This window comes from Peromyscus leucopus, chromosome 4 (genome assembly GCF_004664715.2).
Source record: "Peromyscus leucopus breed LL Stock chromosome 4, UCI_PerLeu_2.1, whole genome shotgun sequence".
NCBI classification, from domain to species: domain Eukaryota; kingdom Metazoa; phylum Chordata; class Mammalia; order Rodentia; family Cricetidae; genus Peromyscus; species Peromyscus leucopus.
In genome coordinates this window covers 7,149,610-7,166,443 of record NC_051066.1, presented here as the reverse complement: position 1 = coordinate 7,166,443, position 16,834 = coordinate 7,149,610, and the positions used below count along the sequence as shown (strand labels likewise).

General features: G+C 52.0%; 1 protein-coding gene across 10 annotated transcripts in view; it reads left to right on the top strand.

Moving 5' to 3' along the window:
* Prrc2b (proline rich coiled-coil 2B) overlaps window positions 1-16,834 on the top strand; it is a 99,635-nt gene that overhangs the window by 32,310 nt on the left and 50,491 nt on the right. For all 10 annotated transcript variants that reach the window (XM_028884680.2, XM_037204574.1, XM_028884676.2 and 7 more), the window contains exons 2-5: window positions 6,404-6,573; window positions 7,081-7,258; window positions 9,680-9,782; window positions 12,037-12,109. In XM_028884680.2, coding sequence (XP_028740513.1) covers window positions 6,459-6,573; window positions 7,081-7,258; window positions 9,680-9,782; window positions 12,037-12,109 — 469 coding nt within the window. In that variant the 5' untranslated portion in view covers window positions 6,404-6,458. The remainder of the gene's footprint in view (window positions 1-6,403; window positions 6,574-7,080; window positions 7,259-9,679; window positions 9,783-12,036; window positions 12,110-16,834) is intronic.

The following is a 16,834-nucleotide window of genomic DNA, read 5'->3' as shown; positions in this document are numbered from 1 at the left end:
CCAGTGTCCCATTGTGTTTCTGTTTCCTAGCCTCTTTTTTTATTTTGGAGATAGGGTCTCAATGTGTGGCTCAGTTTTTAATTAGGAATTCATCACATGTTAAGCTAGTGGTGCAAAGTCGAGCCCTGCACACGTGTGGCTGGGAAGGAGGTGCCCGGACAGGGCATCACTGGTCGTTCCCAGCGGCCAGAGACAGTTGTGGTCAGGGGCCATGGAAATGTAGTTGTCATTTAGTGTGTGTCCTGTGTCAAGGCAGGAGACTGTGTGTGGCATGTCCCACTAAGCTGGCTGTAGGTGGGGTGAGGTCTGGCTGGCCCTCTGGTATGTTCTAATTTGGCCGTGTGTTGGGTGTAGGATAGTGTTGGCACATCCACTATATATACTGAGTGGCTTGAAACAGCTTTCTTGTGGCTCCGATTTTTCGAAACCTGAGCTGTGTCTCCCAGGGCTAAGGCCAGGCTGCCAGCAGGGCTGCCATGTGCTGGAGGCTCTAGGGAGTCCACTTCCTGAAGTCCACTTCCTGTCCTCTTCCAGCCTCTGGAGGCCTGCCTTCTGCATCTCACAGTCCTTCCTCTGTCTTCCCAGCTGCCTCCATGGTCCCACCTCTGCCTGACCCTCTGCTCTGGCTGTGGCATGTTCATGGCACCATGGGGCTTCTCACATGCAGGTGCATGCCACCCAGGGCTTTGCTTAGCCACACCACCACCAGGCTCTGGGAACAAGGACTCTTGTTCTTGGTTGAGGGACACACAGCACTGAACAGACCCACTGTCCTGTTAGTAATTCATCGTGCTGCTTCTGGCCAGTGTCCTGTGACAGGTCCCTACTCTTGCCATTAACCTCCCTCCCTCTCTTCCTTTCCCCCTCCCCCCTTTTTGAGACAGGGTTTCCCTGTGTAGCCCTTGTTGACATGGAACTTGCTTTGTAGTCCAGGCTGTGGCCCCAGACTCAGGGAGATCCGCTTGCCTCTGCCCCCCAAGTGCTTGGATAAAAGGCGTGCTCAATGCCCAGTGGTATTTACAATTCTTTAAAACGAATGTTACAGAAAACTAAAATCTACAATTTTTAGCCTGAGAGTACAAAATAGGTCATTGCTAACTCGTGTTTCATGTTGGAAGCTGCTCTCTGATGCAGGGTACAGGTATCTGGCACGTGCTGGTCTTTTTTTTTTTTAATAACAGTTTCAGCTATATGTGTGCACACACACATGGGAGTGTGTGGTGGTTGTAAGGCACCAGGTAGGTGCGGGGAACTGAACCAGGGGTATTCGCAAGAGTAGTAAGTACTCTTAACCACCTGGAGCTTCAGTCTCCTGCTTCAGCCCCTGCGTGTTGGGGATTCCAGGCATGCAACGCCCACAGACGGTGTTGGGGTTTATACCCAGGTAACCACTTCTATTTCAAACGATCAGTCTGAGCTGAAGGAAGTACACGCTACCTTAGGTCCACTTTTTAAAGTTTTTACTTTATGTGTGTGAGTGTTTTGCTTGTATGTTGTCTGTGTACTGTGTGTGTACCTGGTGTCTGTGGAGTCCAGAAAAGGGTGTTGGATTCCTCTGGATCAGGTGCTGGGATTCAAACCTGGGTCCTCTGGAAGAGAGGTCAGTGACTGTAACCACTGAGCCTTGCCTCCAACATCTATATCTTTGGCAAGGCAGTTGTCTGTTTTTCTGGAATGTGTGTGCAGTTGTGTGCAGTGTCTGACTGTTAGATGAGGGCCAGGGCGGCCGGCAGACCTGTCACTGCGGAAATTGCTTGTTGATTTGGATAGGGCACTTGGTATCCTCTGCTCGCTGCTCTGAAGTATCCCATTCATTGCTCCCCACCCTAGCTTTCCTGCTCCACTCCAGACTATCAAGATTTATTTCTCCCTCCCTGCTTCCCAGCCTCTGGTAGACCCTGCTTTTCTCTCTACTTCTTTGAGATCAACTTTATTTATTTTGTTTTTGAGAGTTTTTCTGTGTAGCCCTGGCTGTCCTGGAACTCACTATGCAGACCAGACTTCTTTTAACTCACAAAGATCCGCCTGTCTCTGTCTCCAGAGTGCTGGGATTAAAGGTGTGCGCCACCACTGCTCAACATGATCAATTTAAAAAAGGGGGGAGGGGGGGCTTGGGGATTTAGCTCAGTGGTAGAGCGCTTGCTAAGGCCCTGGGTTCGATCATCAGCTCCAAATTTAAAAAAAACAAGAAACAAAACAAAAAAACCCTTATGTGTTTATTTTGCACATGGATTGTGTGGGGAGTATGTGGACTTGGGAGGACAACTTGTGGGCGTTGTTTCTCTCCACCCTGAAGGTTCCGGGAATAGAACTCAGGCTGTCGTTAGTCGTGGTGGCGGGCACCATCTTGCCCCCATGTGCAGGTCACCACACGTGAAATTTGTCTTTTGGTACCTGAATCTCTGCACCTAACAGCACAATGACCTCCACCTCCATCTGTGGGGCTGCAGGTGACAGTTCCATTCTTGTCTGTGGCTAGATAATATTCCACGTACACTTTCTCTGTCTGTCCACAAGACCCCGGTTGACTGTGAGTCTTGGCTGTTGTGAAAAGGGTTGCACAATCCTCACACGCTGTCCTCACATCTTGGCATGTGTGCTCAGGAGTGGCACTGCTGGAGCACTCACATTTATGAGTGCTCTGTGACCCTCGGTGGCCCTCTGTGACCCTCTGTGGCCCTCTATGACCCTCGGTGACCCTCTGGCCCTCGGTGACCCTTGGTGGCCCTCTGTGACCCTCTGTGGCCCTTTGGCCCTCGGTGGCCCTTGGTGGCCCTCTGGCCCTCGGTGGCCCTTGGTGGCCCTCTGTGACCCTCTGTGGCCCTTTGGCCCTCGGTGACCCTCTGTGACCCTCTGGCCCTCTGTGACCCTCAGTGACCCTCAGTGGCCCTCTGTGACCCTCGGTGGCCCTCAGTGGCCCTCCCTCTGTGACCCTCGGTGGCCCTCCCTCTGTGACCCTCAGTGGCCCTCTGGCCCTCGGTGGCCCTCTATCACCCTCGGTGGCCCTCTATCACCCTCGGTGGCCCTGGGTGGCCCTTGGTGGCCCTCTGTAACCCTGGGTGGCCCTCTGTGGCCCTCGGTGACCCTCTGTGACCCTCTGTGACCCTCTGGCCCTTGGTGGCCCTCTGTGACCCTCTGTAGCCCTTGGTGGCCCTCTGTGACCCTCTGTGGCCCTGGGTGGCCCTCGGTGGCCCTCTGTAACCCTCGGTGGCCCTCTGTGACCCTCGGTGGCCCTCTATCACCCTCGGTGGCCCTCTATCACCCTCGGTGGCCCTCTATCACCCTCGGTGGCCCTGGGTGGCCCTCGGTGGCCCTCTGTAACCCTGGGTGGCCTCTGTGGCCCTCGGTGACCCTCTGTGGCCCTCTGTGACCCTCTGGCCCTTGGTGGCCCTCTGTGACCCTCTGTAGCCCTCGGTGACCCTCGGTGGCCCTCTGTAACCCTCGGTGGCCCTCTGTGACCCTCGGTGGCCCTCTTTGGCCCTCGGTGGCCCTCGGTGGCCCTCTGTGACCCTCGGTGGCCCTCTATCACCCTCGGTGGCCCTCTATCACCCTCGGTGGCCCTCAGTGGCCTTCTGTGGCCCTCTGTGACCCTCGGTGGCCCTCTATCACCCTCGGTGGCCCTCTATCACCCTCGGTGGCCCTCTATCACCCTCGGTGGCCCTCTATCACCCTCGGTGGCCCTCTATGGCCCTCGGTGGCCCTCAGTGGCCTTCTGTGGCCCTCTGTGACCCTCGGTGGTCCTCTATCACCCTCGGTGGCCCTCTATCACCCTTGGTGGCCCTCTATCACCCTCGGTGGCCCTCTATCACCCTCGGTGGCCCTCAGTGGCCTTCTGTGGCCCTCTGTGACCCTCGGTGGCCCTCTGGCCCTCGGTGGCCTTCTATCACCCTCGGTGGCCCTCTGTACTCTTCCTTGGGATCCCTAGCTCGCAGCAGCTATTTGCACATTGCCAACATTTGTGGGGTTTTCCCTTCTTTGTTTTTTGTTTTGTTTTTTCAGGACAGGGTTTCTCTCTAGCAGCTCTGGCTGACCTGGAACTCACTCTGTACACCAGGCTGGGCTCAAACTCAGAGATATCCCCCTGCCTCTCCTCCCAAGTGCTGGGATTAAAGGCGTACGCCACCACCTTCTTTCCTTTTGGTACTTAGCAATTGTGACTGGGGTGAGATGGTGTCTCATAGCGGTTTTGAAATGCATTTCCCACTTGATGGAGAGCTGTGAGTCAACATATACTTGAGGTCCTGTGAAGTGCTGGTTATTCTGAAGTGGCTTAAATCCAGGTTCCTCTCTTACAGGGCTTGTGGTCCATCCTGAGGGAAGGATGCTCTTGCTGGGGCAGAGCGGACGCAGCTATAGAGGTTTAGAGAAGGGAGATCCACAGACAAAGGGAGGGATGTTTCAGGTACCTCCGGGCAAGAAGGGTCAGCTCCCCTCATGATCATGGCTGCTCATTCTTCCTGATGCATAAAGCTAATCCTACGCAGGCCACGAAGCTGAGAGGCCTCACTGATCTTGGGCCAAGTGTTGTCTAGGTTCTGTGTGCACAGGTGCCGTGGTGTGCGTGTGGAGGTCAGAACAACTTCCAGAGTTGGCATTTGTCCTGCCACTGTGGGTCCTGGGCATCAGGCCTTTAGCAGATGCCTTTACTCACTAGGCTGTGTCTGCAGCTCCCCCATGCATTTCTTAAGGGCATTTCCTGTGTGTGTTCACCCACTCCCGCAGCACCCGGCCAGTCTCGGGTATAGCCAGTGTTGGCTTATGGAATGAAGGTGGTAAAACCTGGTTCGTGCCAGAGCTGATGCCTGTGCAAAGGATGTACGTGTTGGGTCTGCACAGATGTGATGTCAGTGGCTCTGTCCCGCATTTGTTTTGGTGCCTGTTGTAATCGATTGTTGCTCCCTGTGCTTTGTAGTCTAAGGTCACATTGTAGACGTCTATCTTAAACATCGTCCTATTGGATGCAGAATGCCTGCCAGATACACTGATGTGTTCTAGCCTGAGTAGCTTCAGGACAGAATCACAGAGTGGCACGCCTCACTATGACATCGGCTTCCTAGTCACCTGTGGGGCGTTTACCCACCAACCCCACAGCTCCCCAGAGTTTTCTTGAGTGCGAGCAGCAGAAAATATTAGATAGAAGGATTTAGATTGTGGAGATGAACAGATAGAAAATAAAGAATAGCCTCCAGAGGGCCTGGAACCTATTCCAATGGGCCCGGACTGTCTCTGGTCCAGGGTATTTATAGAGACGCCAAGGGGTGGAGCAAAAGACCTCCCCCCAGCACAGCCCAGGGCAGACCATCTCAGACACCTGCACTCAGGCCCGTGGTCCTGATCATCCTCTCTATGCAGATCTGCTGAGTAAAGCCAGGAGGAACCTGAAAATGGGCTCCCACAGTCACCTTGTATTAATCGCCCTGTGAGCAGTGGACTTGCTTCCAGTGTTCGAAAGCCATAGTCCCTTGTACGTGCTTCAAGTTCAGCATCTCTAGTCAAGGCTGAGTGTGGAGGTCAGTCTTGGTCTTAGTTTCATTGAGCACAGAGCTCAATAATAATACGGGGGCGAAGGCCGGGCGATGGTGGCGCACGCCTTTAATCCCAGCACTCGGGAGGCAGAGCCAGGTGGATCTCTGTGAGTTCGAGGCCAGCCTGGACTACCAAGTGAGTCCCAGGAAAGGCGCAAAGCTACACACAGAAACCCTGTCTTGAAAAACCAAAAAAAAAAAAAAAAAAAAAAAAAAAAGAGGGGGGCGGGGGGGGGCACTTAGTGTTGGAAGGAAGGAATTCCTGAAGTAACGGCAGACATGGAGAAAGGAAAGGGTGGAAGCTTCCTTCCAGGCTTCAGGTTTTGTCTGAGTGGAGAGGATTGCTGGTGCATCTCTCACCTCACCCGCTCTGATGCACAGCTGCTGTTCTCCAGGTCTGGCTCTTGACCTGACTGAGCCTGTACCTGGATTTCCCTGGATGGGGTTTGCTCCACCCCACCCCCACCCCGACTCGGCACCCCGACTTGGCACCTGTGGCTCACCCGTGGTTCAAGTGGGCCATGCACCCCGTCGGTCTCTTTCACTGCCTTTTTGTGTGAGCTAGAAGTCAGGAGTGTTGTTTTCTGTCTTGGAGAGTTGTCCTTGACTTGGAGAGCGACCGAGTGTGTCAAAATCTATTTATAGATTGGCCGTGGCAGCAGACTCCAGTGTGTCTCATCAGCAGGTCATTAATGGGGGTGGGGTAGCCCAGGCAATCTGCAGAGCCAGCTACCTGGAGTGAGCACCTGTGGGTAAATGCTGAGGGCGTTTTCTTTGGGACAGTCCATGACTGTCTTTGCAGCTTAGTGATTCCTGTAGGATTTGCTCCTCTGAATTGGAGGACTGGTGACTGACCCCCCCTCTTTTCCATTCCAAAGGCAAATCGGGAGCGGTGCCGAGAAAAATTTCCTTACTAGATGACATTTCATCGCAATGTCCGATCGTTTGGGGCAAATAACCCAGGGCAAGGATGGGAAAAGCAAGTACTCGACTCTCAGCCTGTTTGACAAGTATAAAGGAAGATCAGTAGGCGCCGTCAGATCCTCAGGTAAGGCCCGGCCAAAGGCCCCCCTTACGCTTCCTTTTCCTGTAAGGTGACCAGACACCTGGCCAGGCAGCTGTGTCCCTGTAGGCTCAGCAGGGCTGCTGGGTGGATGACACACAACATGTGCGCAGCCTTCCCTTTTAGTTTCCTGGTTCTGACTTTGTGGAACCTGGTGGAACAAGTTCACGAAGGACTTGTTGCCACCCACAAGGCCTTCCTGGGGGTTCTTGGGCCGTAGCCAGGCCATCTCAGGGTGCCTGGGTGGTCACTGTGGGCTGAGCTTCCTGGTCCTGGCCCCTCCCCCCAGCTGCCTCAGTAGAATGAGAGTCTGTGCAGATCCAGCGGCCCTTTGTCTCTGCAGTCTGGGGAGGAGCTGGCAGGGCTGGAGTGACTGCCAGGCACTTGTCTTTGCTCGGCTTTGTCTTTCTCACTTGGAGGCTGAGCAGTGGTGGGAACTGGCCTCTTTCCTCCTGTGAGGTGTGTGTCCTGTCCCGTGCACTTTCCCTGCAGTTATTCCTAGACATGGCTTACAGAGTCTCGGGAAAGTTGCCACAGCCCGGCGGATGCCACCGCCCGCAAACCTGCCAAGCCTGAAGTCTGAAAACAAAGGAAACGACCCCAACATCGTGATAGTACCCAAGGACGGGACAGGATGGGCCAACAAGCAGGACCAGCAAGACCCAAAGAGGTGAGTAGCAGGAGGGTGACGATGAGGGCCGAGGAGCGGGCGCGTGTCAAGGCTCTTTGCATCGTCTGCTCTGTAGGAGGCAGGTCTGGCCTCGGAGAGGGAGAGCTGGGAGTAAGAAGTATGGCCGGGCTTCTCCTTGACTGTGTGCACTTCGCTTCTTCCTTTATGTGGCTGGGCCTTTGAGCCGATGAGTAGCATTTCTCTGGATAACCATACCCCCCAAGGGAATGTGTGCAGTGATTCAGACCGTCCCCAGAGAGCCACTGGGCTGGGGCTGAGGCCCTGTGTGCTCCATGTTGGGAGAATGTAGCTTGGCAGCCGCAGCCTTAGGAGACTCAAGTCCTGAGCCATGTGTCTCTAGAGAGACAGCCAGGCACTTGAGCTACACGAGCCCTCAGATGATGAGACTTCTTTGATCTCTGAGCCTCTGCATGTCTTGATCTCTTCTTCTCGGGGAGAGGGCCATGTCCAGGCACAGGGAGCTCCAGGGGGAGCCTCCTGCTGGAGCTTGCTGCTGAGTGTGAAAACCAAGACTGTCCGGCTTCCCTCTCCCTCCCCCTCCCCCTCCCCCTCCCGTTTGTTGTGGTCCCTTCCTGCTGACATGGGGAACTAGACAGTGAGAGTGACCCAGCCTGCACCCTGCCATCCAGTCCCCCATCCTTCAGGCTTGTGCTGGAAACGGCCCTGGAAGCTTTGGAAAGGCTGTCCCTGCAGTATGGCAAAGAGGAGGCTCCTGTAGCGTGAGGGAACCATGTCACCGTGAGGGAACCATGTCGCCAGCTGAAATGCTGGGGAATGTTTGAAATGGGCCCTGAGCTAGTTAAGCGATTTGCAGCCAGGGATGGTGGTCCACATCGTTAACCCCAGCGCTTGGGGGTAGAGACAGGCAGATCTCTATGATTTCAGGACCAACCTGGTCGACGTAGTGAATTCCACGTCAGTCAGGGCTAAAAGGAGAGACTGTCTCAAACAAAACAATGTTTTGCAGGCAGTTTGTGGGGGTGCTGTTAATTGACAGGTAGAACCCGATCTTCAGACTTGGCCTTGTGTGCTGTTTCCAGTCAGACCACTTGTGGCTTGTTGGGACCTGAAGGATAGGTCACTTCTGAGCCCCAGGGTCCCGCCTTCAAGGAGGAATAGTCCCTAGCTCCAGGGGTGGTCACCAGGGCGTTGTGGTGCACCCATGGGATAATAACTTGCCATAGAGGGCCTGGCACACGTTAGCTGTGTTCACCACCTCTTCAGTGAAGCAGATGTGGTACAGTTCAGTGGAAGGTCTTCTGCCTCTACTTCCAAAAGCTGCGGAGGGGCCAGAAAGTGCTGCCCCCCCCCCCAGTCTCAGCAGTGGCCGAGGCAGCCCCAGACACCTGCATGAAGGCCACCTGCCGGGAGGAAGTGAAGAGGGAACAGTTGAGGAGGCTCCCCATTGCCCTGGCCTGGCCTCCTGTCGGGGGACTTGGAGGCTCGGTTTGGGGACACAGAGGTGCCACTACCTGGAAGCTTCTGGTTTAGGTTAGAAGGTGATGTGAGAGGAGGACCAGTAGCTTTCAGTTTGTCTTTCTCGTGACTGGTGAGTGACAGGTCAGGTGGACTTGGAGCAGGGTGTCTATGGAGTTTGGCCATCACATGAGCCCCTGACAACCTCTGCTCCTCACCAAGTGGGCAGCTACCTTGCCCAAGGCTGTCAAGTGCAGGGCTCTGAGGCAGAGCGGAGGGCTCCACACCCCCTTCCTAATTCCTCTCAGTCATGTAGGGCGCACGCTGCGGCCTACGTGAAGGCAGCTCATGATAGCTTTTAAGTTTCAAGAAATCTTTGTCCAACTGCTTCATCCATATGTCGTATGACTTTGTTAACAGAGAGTGCCCAAAGACCTGTGTGTGTGTGAAATGTTTGTGGCCGTTCTCTGTATTGGGAAAAAGGAACAGAAACTGATGAACTATGGCTCATCCATTAAAGCTAGTTATATGTGTAAAAAGCTCCAGTAGACTGAAAAAAGTGATTGTGGAGACGTACATATACACTTGTGTTAAAAATATATGAACGTGTGAATAGAAAAATCTATGGGAAATGAATGGTTGTGATTGCTATTTATACTTATAAATTTTTCTTTTATTGAGAGCATACATTTCTTTATGCACTGAAGCATCGTAGAAGTCCATTGAGTCTCAGAGCGAGGCAGCCTGGTCAGGAACGGAGCTCAGGCCCCTCACACCAGTGACTCAGTTTCTCCATTATCAGATCTTTTATTGCTTCTTCAAGTTCATGTGACAGCTGTTGGAGGCAGGCATCAGACTGCCCCATGTCCTGGACAGTGTCGCTGCGTCACAGGCCGTGGGTCACCGCCTTGTGGGCGTCCCTGCTGGGGCCGGCAGGTGGCCTGTGCGGAGTCTGACGCCACTCTGCATCCCGCTCTCTTCCAGTTCCAGTGTGACAGCCTCTCAGCCGCCGGAGTCGCAGCCGCAGCCGGCTTTGCAGAAATCTGTCTCCAATTTGCAGAAGCCGACACAGTCAATCAGTCAGGAGGTAGGCGCTGGGGACCTTGCCCGGACTTGCTGAGGCCTGGTGGGTGCTGCTGGGTGACAGAGTGGAGCACAGGCTTTGTTTGCTTGGGTGAGATTGAGTTGTCTTGAGCAGGCCACTTGGGCTGACTCCACCTGGTGCTCTGTGGACACTGGTGTCATGACAGGAAGTGTAGTCAGGTCACAGAAATGCCCTGTTGTCTGGTGAGTTGAAAAACACAGCCAGCTGACTGTGGTGCCCCACACTTTTTTCTTTCTTTCTTTTTTGTTTTGTTTGTTTTTCAAGACAGGGTTTCTCTGTGTAGTTTTGGTGCCTGTCCTGGATCTCACTCTGTAGACCAGGCTGGCCTTGAACTCACAGAGATCCGCCTGGCTCTGCCTCCTGAGTGCTGGGATTAAAGGCGTGTGCACCGCCACCCAGCTCCTTTTTTTTTTTTTTTTGAGAGACAAGGTCTTACTATGTAGCCCTGGCTGGCCTGGAACTGGCCATGCAGACCGGGCCGGTCTCAGGCTCACAGAGCTCCATCTGTCTCTGCCTTGCTTTTGTTGGGATTAAAGACAAGTGCCACCATGCCCTCAGCCGCTGTCTTGACACCTTAGTTGTGTCTTGTCTCCTGGATAATACAATGCTGTCATCTTCTGTGACTGGAAGAGTGTGAGAAGAGCCTGTGGCTACTCGGGGACACCGTCCTCTCCAGCACTAAAGATCCCTGTTTCCATCAGATTCCATACATACTGGCCATAGTCCCTTGGGCTTGTGACGTCACAGTGTGGAGCTGAATTCCTTTTCTTTCCCAGATTTAAAGCCAAGTGGGATTACAACTCCTGGTGTTTCAGATTTAGCCATTTAGCCATGTAGAGCTTGGTAAACATACTGGGTACTGAACCTCTGTAAGAAGGGTGTGGGCCAGAGCCAGGGAGGCTACATAGTGGGGGGGGAAGAAGGGGAGGACCCTAGGATGACTGTGGCTTAGAGAAAGTTTTGGTTTTACTCAATCACTGGTGGGCAAGCCTCAGTGAAACATTTCACTATTAGTTAGGATAAGAATTTGTACTGTATCAAGCTGATAATAGAAAAAATTAAATAATTAATTTTAAAAAAGAGAAAAGGAAGGGTGTGAGCGTCGACAGTTTTGGCCAGTGGAGGAAGGAGTCCGGGTCCTACACGGGTGTTTGTCTAGTACTCAACTCTTCTTAAAGGCTGGGGTTTCCCTCGAACTTGGGAAGGGAGAGGGATACCTTAAGACATTACTTTTAAAGGTCTTTGGATTTACAGTCCACTGCTTTTGAAATAGAAATCACCAGCATGACTGGCATCCCTCCATTACTGTTCCTGGTATGGGCTGTGTAACCCCAGGTCTATAGACAAGGGTGAGGTGTGGAGTTCCAGTTGGGGAGGGGAGAGCACCAGCCCCAGGGCCCCTCTGCTTACAAGAGGTCCTCCAGGCCCAGCTGCGTGCCCTACTGCCCTTTGGGCATGTCCTGTGTGGTCAGGAGGCCTCTGCAGACTTGGCACAGTTCCCAGGGAAGCCCTTGCCTGTGCCCAGGGCTAGCAGACACAGGCAGGCAGACATTTTCTGCATGGGAGCGGTGGGTAAGGCTGGGTCCCGTCACGAGCGTCATGGCTGTGTTACTCATTCTCGGATCCCATTTGGGTTCTGACCAGACCCCTCTAGAGGCAGGGTGGGATTTCACTTGATCCACAGGTTGCTAGCCTCATGAACCTTCAGCAAAGGCTTCTTTCTCTAGCAGGTCCGAGGCTGAGGCAGGCAAGGGTGGATGAGTAGGAGAGACGGGCCTCTGAGGGAAGTCAGGCTGTGGAAACCACGAGTCGTTACATGGTCGGGCGCGTTCCTCAGTTTATCCCTGGCACAGATTGAGATGTGCTGAAATTGAGGTTGGAGCTTTGTCTCTGGAGCAAGACAGCACAGCTCTGTGTGGGCCTGGGACGGCCTGGCAACGTTTGCAGAGTTCGCCATGAGGGCGGGGGTGGGTTGAGTCTTCTGTGTGGGTTCATCAGCTATGCTACTCTGGGCACCAAGCTCCTGACTGCCTGGGACTGCTGTTCCTAGAGCCCCGAAAGTGGCCATCTGTCCTCTCCATGAGGCTTCAGTCTAAAATGCAACCCTCACCCCACTCTGTTCACTTTGTGGTAGTAGGGGTGGAACCTGGGGCCCACAGCTCTGAGTGCCCCATCCCAAGGCGCGCGCTGCACAGCAGGTTAGCTGAGCTGGCTCTCCTTGTTTCCTTTCTCTTAGAACACAAGTTCAGTGCCAGGTGGACCAAAGTCATGGGCACAGCTGAGTGGAAAGCCAGTCGGACACGAAGGTGGTAAGTGGGCATGGGTGGCTTGGGTGGGCTGAGTTTAATATTGGCTGTTAGAAATGTTCCACTTGAGCTGGGCAGAAGAGCCCCAGCTCTGGCCCTGACGGTCCTCCAGGAGCTATGCTGCTGGGGAGTAAATACTGCCAGCGTCCCGTTACCCCGCTGCCCCCCTGTCCCTGACGTGGCTCCACCCAGTGCAGGGAGCAGCTACTTGCCGTCATTCACCCAGAGCCTCTGGAGGATTGGGTGGCATTGGTTACTGTGAGTATCCTGACAGGCAGTAAGATCTGAAAAGTTGTCAGTCCACTGTGTGGAACTGTTCAGGACAGCGAAGGGGAAGGTGTGATGCACTGCAGGATGAAGCCTTCAGAGTCGTCCAGTAGCTTCCAAGGCAAGGTCTGACTGGGTGAAGTGGTTTGGGAGGGTCGTGTGCAGATGGGCAGAGCCAGCAGGTAGGGTTTTTTTTTGTTAATTTTTAAAATATATATATATATATATATATTTATTTATGTCTATGGATGTTTTTTCTGTACAACAGAAGAGGTCATCTGATCCCACGAGACTAGTTACAGATGGTTGTGAGCTACTGTATGGGTCCTGGGAATTGAACTGAGGACCTCTGAAAGAGCAACCATCTCTAGCCACCAGCAGGTGGTTTTGAGAGCACCAGGAATTGAGATTTTTCTTTTCTTTTCCCCCCCATTTTATTTATTTATTTTTCTGTTATCGGCTTGATACAGTATAAATTCTTATCCTACTAGTGAAATGTTTCATTGAGGCTTGTCCAGTAATTGAGTAAAACCAAAACTTATTATAAGCCACAGTCGTCCTAGGGTCCCATCCCCCATGCCCCCCCCCCCCCATGTAGCCTCCCTGGTTCTGTGGGTTGCAGTCTGATTTCTTTCTTTCTTTCTTTCTTTCTTTCTTTCTTTCTTTCTTTCTTTCTTTCTTTCTTTCTTTCTTTCTTTCTTTCTTTCTTTCTTTTTGCTTTATATCTAGAATCCACTTGTGAGTGAGTACATACAATGGGTTTGGGTTACCTCACTCAGGATGATTTTTTTCTAGTTCCATCCATTTGCCTGCAAATTTCATGCTGTTATTGTTTTTCTCTGCTGAGTAGTACTCCATTGTGTATATGTACCACATTTTCTTAATCCATTCTTCAGTTGACGGGCATCTAGGTTGTTTCCACGTTCTGGCTATTAGGAATAGTGCTGCTATGAACATAGTTGAGCATGTGTCTTTGTGGTATGATGGAACATTCCTTGGGTATATGCCCAAGAGTAGTATGGCTGGGTCTTGAGGTAGATTTTCTGAGAAACCGCCATTCTGATTTCCACAGTGGATGTACAAGTTTGCATTCCTACCAACAGTGGAGGAGTGTTCCCTTTGCTCCACATCCTCTCCAACATTGACTGTCATTAGTGTTTTTAATCATAGCCATTCTGACAGGTGCAAGGTGGTATCTCACAGTCATTTTGATTTGCATTTCTCTGATGATTAAGGATGTTGAGCATTTGTGATAAGGATGTGATAAGCATGTTGAGCCATTTGTGATTCTTCTTTTGAGAATTTTCTGTTTAGCTCTTTAGCCCATTTTTTAATTGGATTGTTCAGTGCTTTGATGTCTAGTTTCTTGAGTTCTTTATATACTTTGGAGATCAGTCCCCTGTCAGATGTGGGGTTGGTGAAGATCTTTTCCCATTCTGTAGGCTGTCTTTTTGTCTTATTGACTGTGTCTTTTGCCCTGTAAAAGCTTCTCAGTTTCAGGAGGTCCCATTTATTAATTGTTGCTCTCAGTGTCTGTGCTGCTGGTTTTATATTTAGGAAGTGATCTCCGGTGCCATGCGTTCAAGAGTACTTCCTACTTTTTGAATTGAGATTTTTCTATATGAAGTCTTTTTTGTTTGTTTGTTTTTGTTTTCCGAGACAGGGTTTCTCTGTGTAGCTTTGCTCCTTTCCAGGAACTCACTTGGTAGCCCAGGCTGGCCTCGAACTCACAGAGATCCGCCTGCCTCTGCCTCCTGAGTGCTGGGATTAAAGGCGTGCGCCCCCACTGCCCGGCTACGTGAAGTCTTGTAGGTTTCTTAGCTGGTGTATTTCTGACAGCGCTGACCAGTCAGCAGCCGATGCCTGTGAGAGAGAGATGACGATGCCAGGGATAGCTCCACCATGCAAACTGCTGGAACCTGAAGTTGCTCTTTCTTTGGGGAAGCAGCCCTGGCAGCTTGTCCTCTGCCCTGGGGTACCTCCCACTCCCGTGTGTCCCTTCAGCCAGGGCTGTGCCACGCTTGAGCTGTAGCTCATGCTACCTCCAGTGGCTGTGGATGGCCAGCACAGAGGACACGTCTGTGGCCGGAATCCACAGGGGACAACCCACACAGAGCTACAAGTTAGTGCCGCAGGGTCTCCCAAGGAACTGCAGACATGTCCAAATGTGCATGGCCTCACTCTGGGGACAGCTCAGCTCACACCGTGAGAGCACTTTGCTGTTGTTCAGTTTGTTTTTAAATATTTTTTAAGATTTATTTATTTATTATGTACACAGAAGAGGGTGCCAGATCCCATTACAGATGGTTGTGAGCCACCATGTGGGTGCTGGGAACTGAACTCAGGACCTCTGGAAGAGCAGTAGGTGCTCTTAACCTCTGAGCCACCTCTCCAGCCCTAGAGCACTTTGCTGATGGAGGTGAGGTGAATGGTGAGAGCAGAGAGGGTAGGCAACTAGAGGTCTTCAGAGAGGCTCAGGCACAGCAGCGACCGCACTGTCAGCTGGGTCCTAGCTGTCTGTCCCCTATGCAGGTTAAGTGTTGTGTGTACGCATGCGTCCATGCTCATGTGGGTATGCAGGCATGTGGTGTGTGTGCATATGTAGCAGGCTTCCTTTTGGACCACCGACCAGCTCCCAAATAAAGACACAGAGACTTAAATCAGTTATGGATGCTCAGCCTTAGTTTATGATCGTCCCACTAGCTCTTACATTTACTTTGACCTGTTTCTCTGCATCTGTGTTTTGCCTCGGGGCTTTTTACCTTCCTTTCATTCCGTATGCCCTACTCCATGTCTGTCTGTCGGCTGCCTGGCTGGCTGGCTCTGGTGTCTCACTTTTTTTTTTTTTTTTTTTAAATAAATAGTTTATTTTTATTTTATGTGCATTGGTGTTTTGCCTGCATGTATATCTGTGAGGGTGTCAGATCTTTGAGTTACAGACAGTTGAGAATTGTCATGTGGGTGCTAGGAATTGAACCCAGGTCCACTGGAAGAGCAGGCAGTGCTCTTAGCCACTGAGCCATCTCTCCAGCCCTGGTGTTTCCCTTTCTTTCTCCCTCAATCTCTCCTCCCTTCTCTTCTCCTTCTTATTCTCTCTGCCGGCCAGTTCCGCCTATTCCTCTATTGCCTAGCTATCCACCGTTCTGGTGCCTTAGGCAGGCATGGTAAAACAGCAACCATCTTTACATAATTAAATAAATGCACGTAAACAAATGTGACACATCTTTACATAGTTAAAGTGACATTCCACAAAATGCCTATGTACCCGTGTGAAGACCAGAGGATAATTTCAGATGTCATTCCTCATGAGTAATCTGCCTCGTTTTTAAACATTTATTTATTTATTATGTATACAGTACTCTATCTGCATGTATCCCTGCAGGCCAGAAGAAGGCTCCAGATCTCATTTCAGATGGTTGTGAGCCACCATGTGGGTGCTGGGAATGGAACTCAGGACCTCTGGAAGAGCAGCCAGTGCTCTTAACCACTGAGCCATCTCTCCAGCCTCATTTTTTTGAGACAGGGTCTCTTTGGCTTGAAGCTTACTGTCTTAAATCCCTCTCTGTTGCTATGACAAAACACCATGACCAGAAGGGTTTGTTTTAGCCGACAGCCCCCATGAATGGAAGTGTCAGGGAGCCCCTGGTGGGAATCCACGCGTCTGCAGGCAGACGTCATAGAGGAATGCTGCTTACCGCCTTGCTCCCCCTGGCTTGTTCACTTCGCTTTTTTATATATGATCTGCCCAGGGGTGGCACTGTCACCCAGTCAGCTGGGTCCCCTACATCAATCAGGAAGCAAGAAAACGCCCCACAGACTTGCCTCTTGGCCAGCCTTACAGAGGCGTTTTCATAGGCTCCCTCTCTGGTTTTAAGTGGCATACCATTATGCCTGGCTGTTGACTTTTTAGAAATTGTGTGTGTGTGTGTGTGTGTGTGTGTGTGTGTGTGTGTGTGTGTGTGTGTTGCACAGGTGCCGCAGTGCACACACGTGGAGGTCAGAGGACGGCTTCCTGAACCGTGTGGAAGCGGGTCTCACTTCTGGCTGTTGTACTGCGTACGCCAAGCCTGCTGGCCCACGAGCTCCTGGCCAGCTCTGTCTGCCTCCTGGGGAGTGCTAGGTTACAGATCCTGCCATTGCATCCTGATTCTCACATAGATGCCAGGGATCTAAACTCCTGAGGCATGCATTGCAGGTGCAAGGGCAGAGGTCACAGGTGTGTGCTCCGCCTCGGTGCATGGCCTGTCCTGACCACCTTGGTAGAGTGCTGCTGATATTGGGTAATGAATGTGAAGTGCTGAAATCTTAGGGATACTAGTGTGCTGGTCGGAGGCTGTGAGTTTACCCCAGGTGGAGGCTCTGAGTTACCCTGGTGTCTCCTCTTTTTTTGTGTGTGTGTTTTTGTTTTTGTTTTTTTGAGACAGGGTTTTTCTGTATAACAGCCTTGCTGTCCTGGAACTC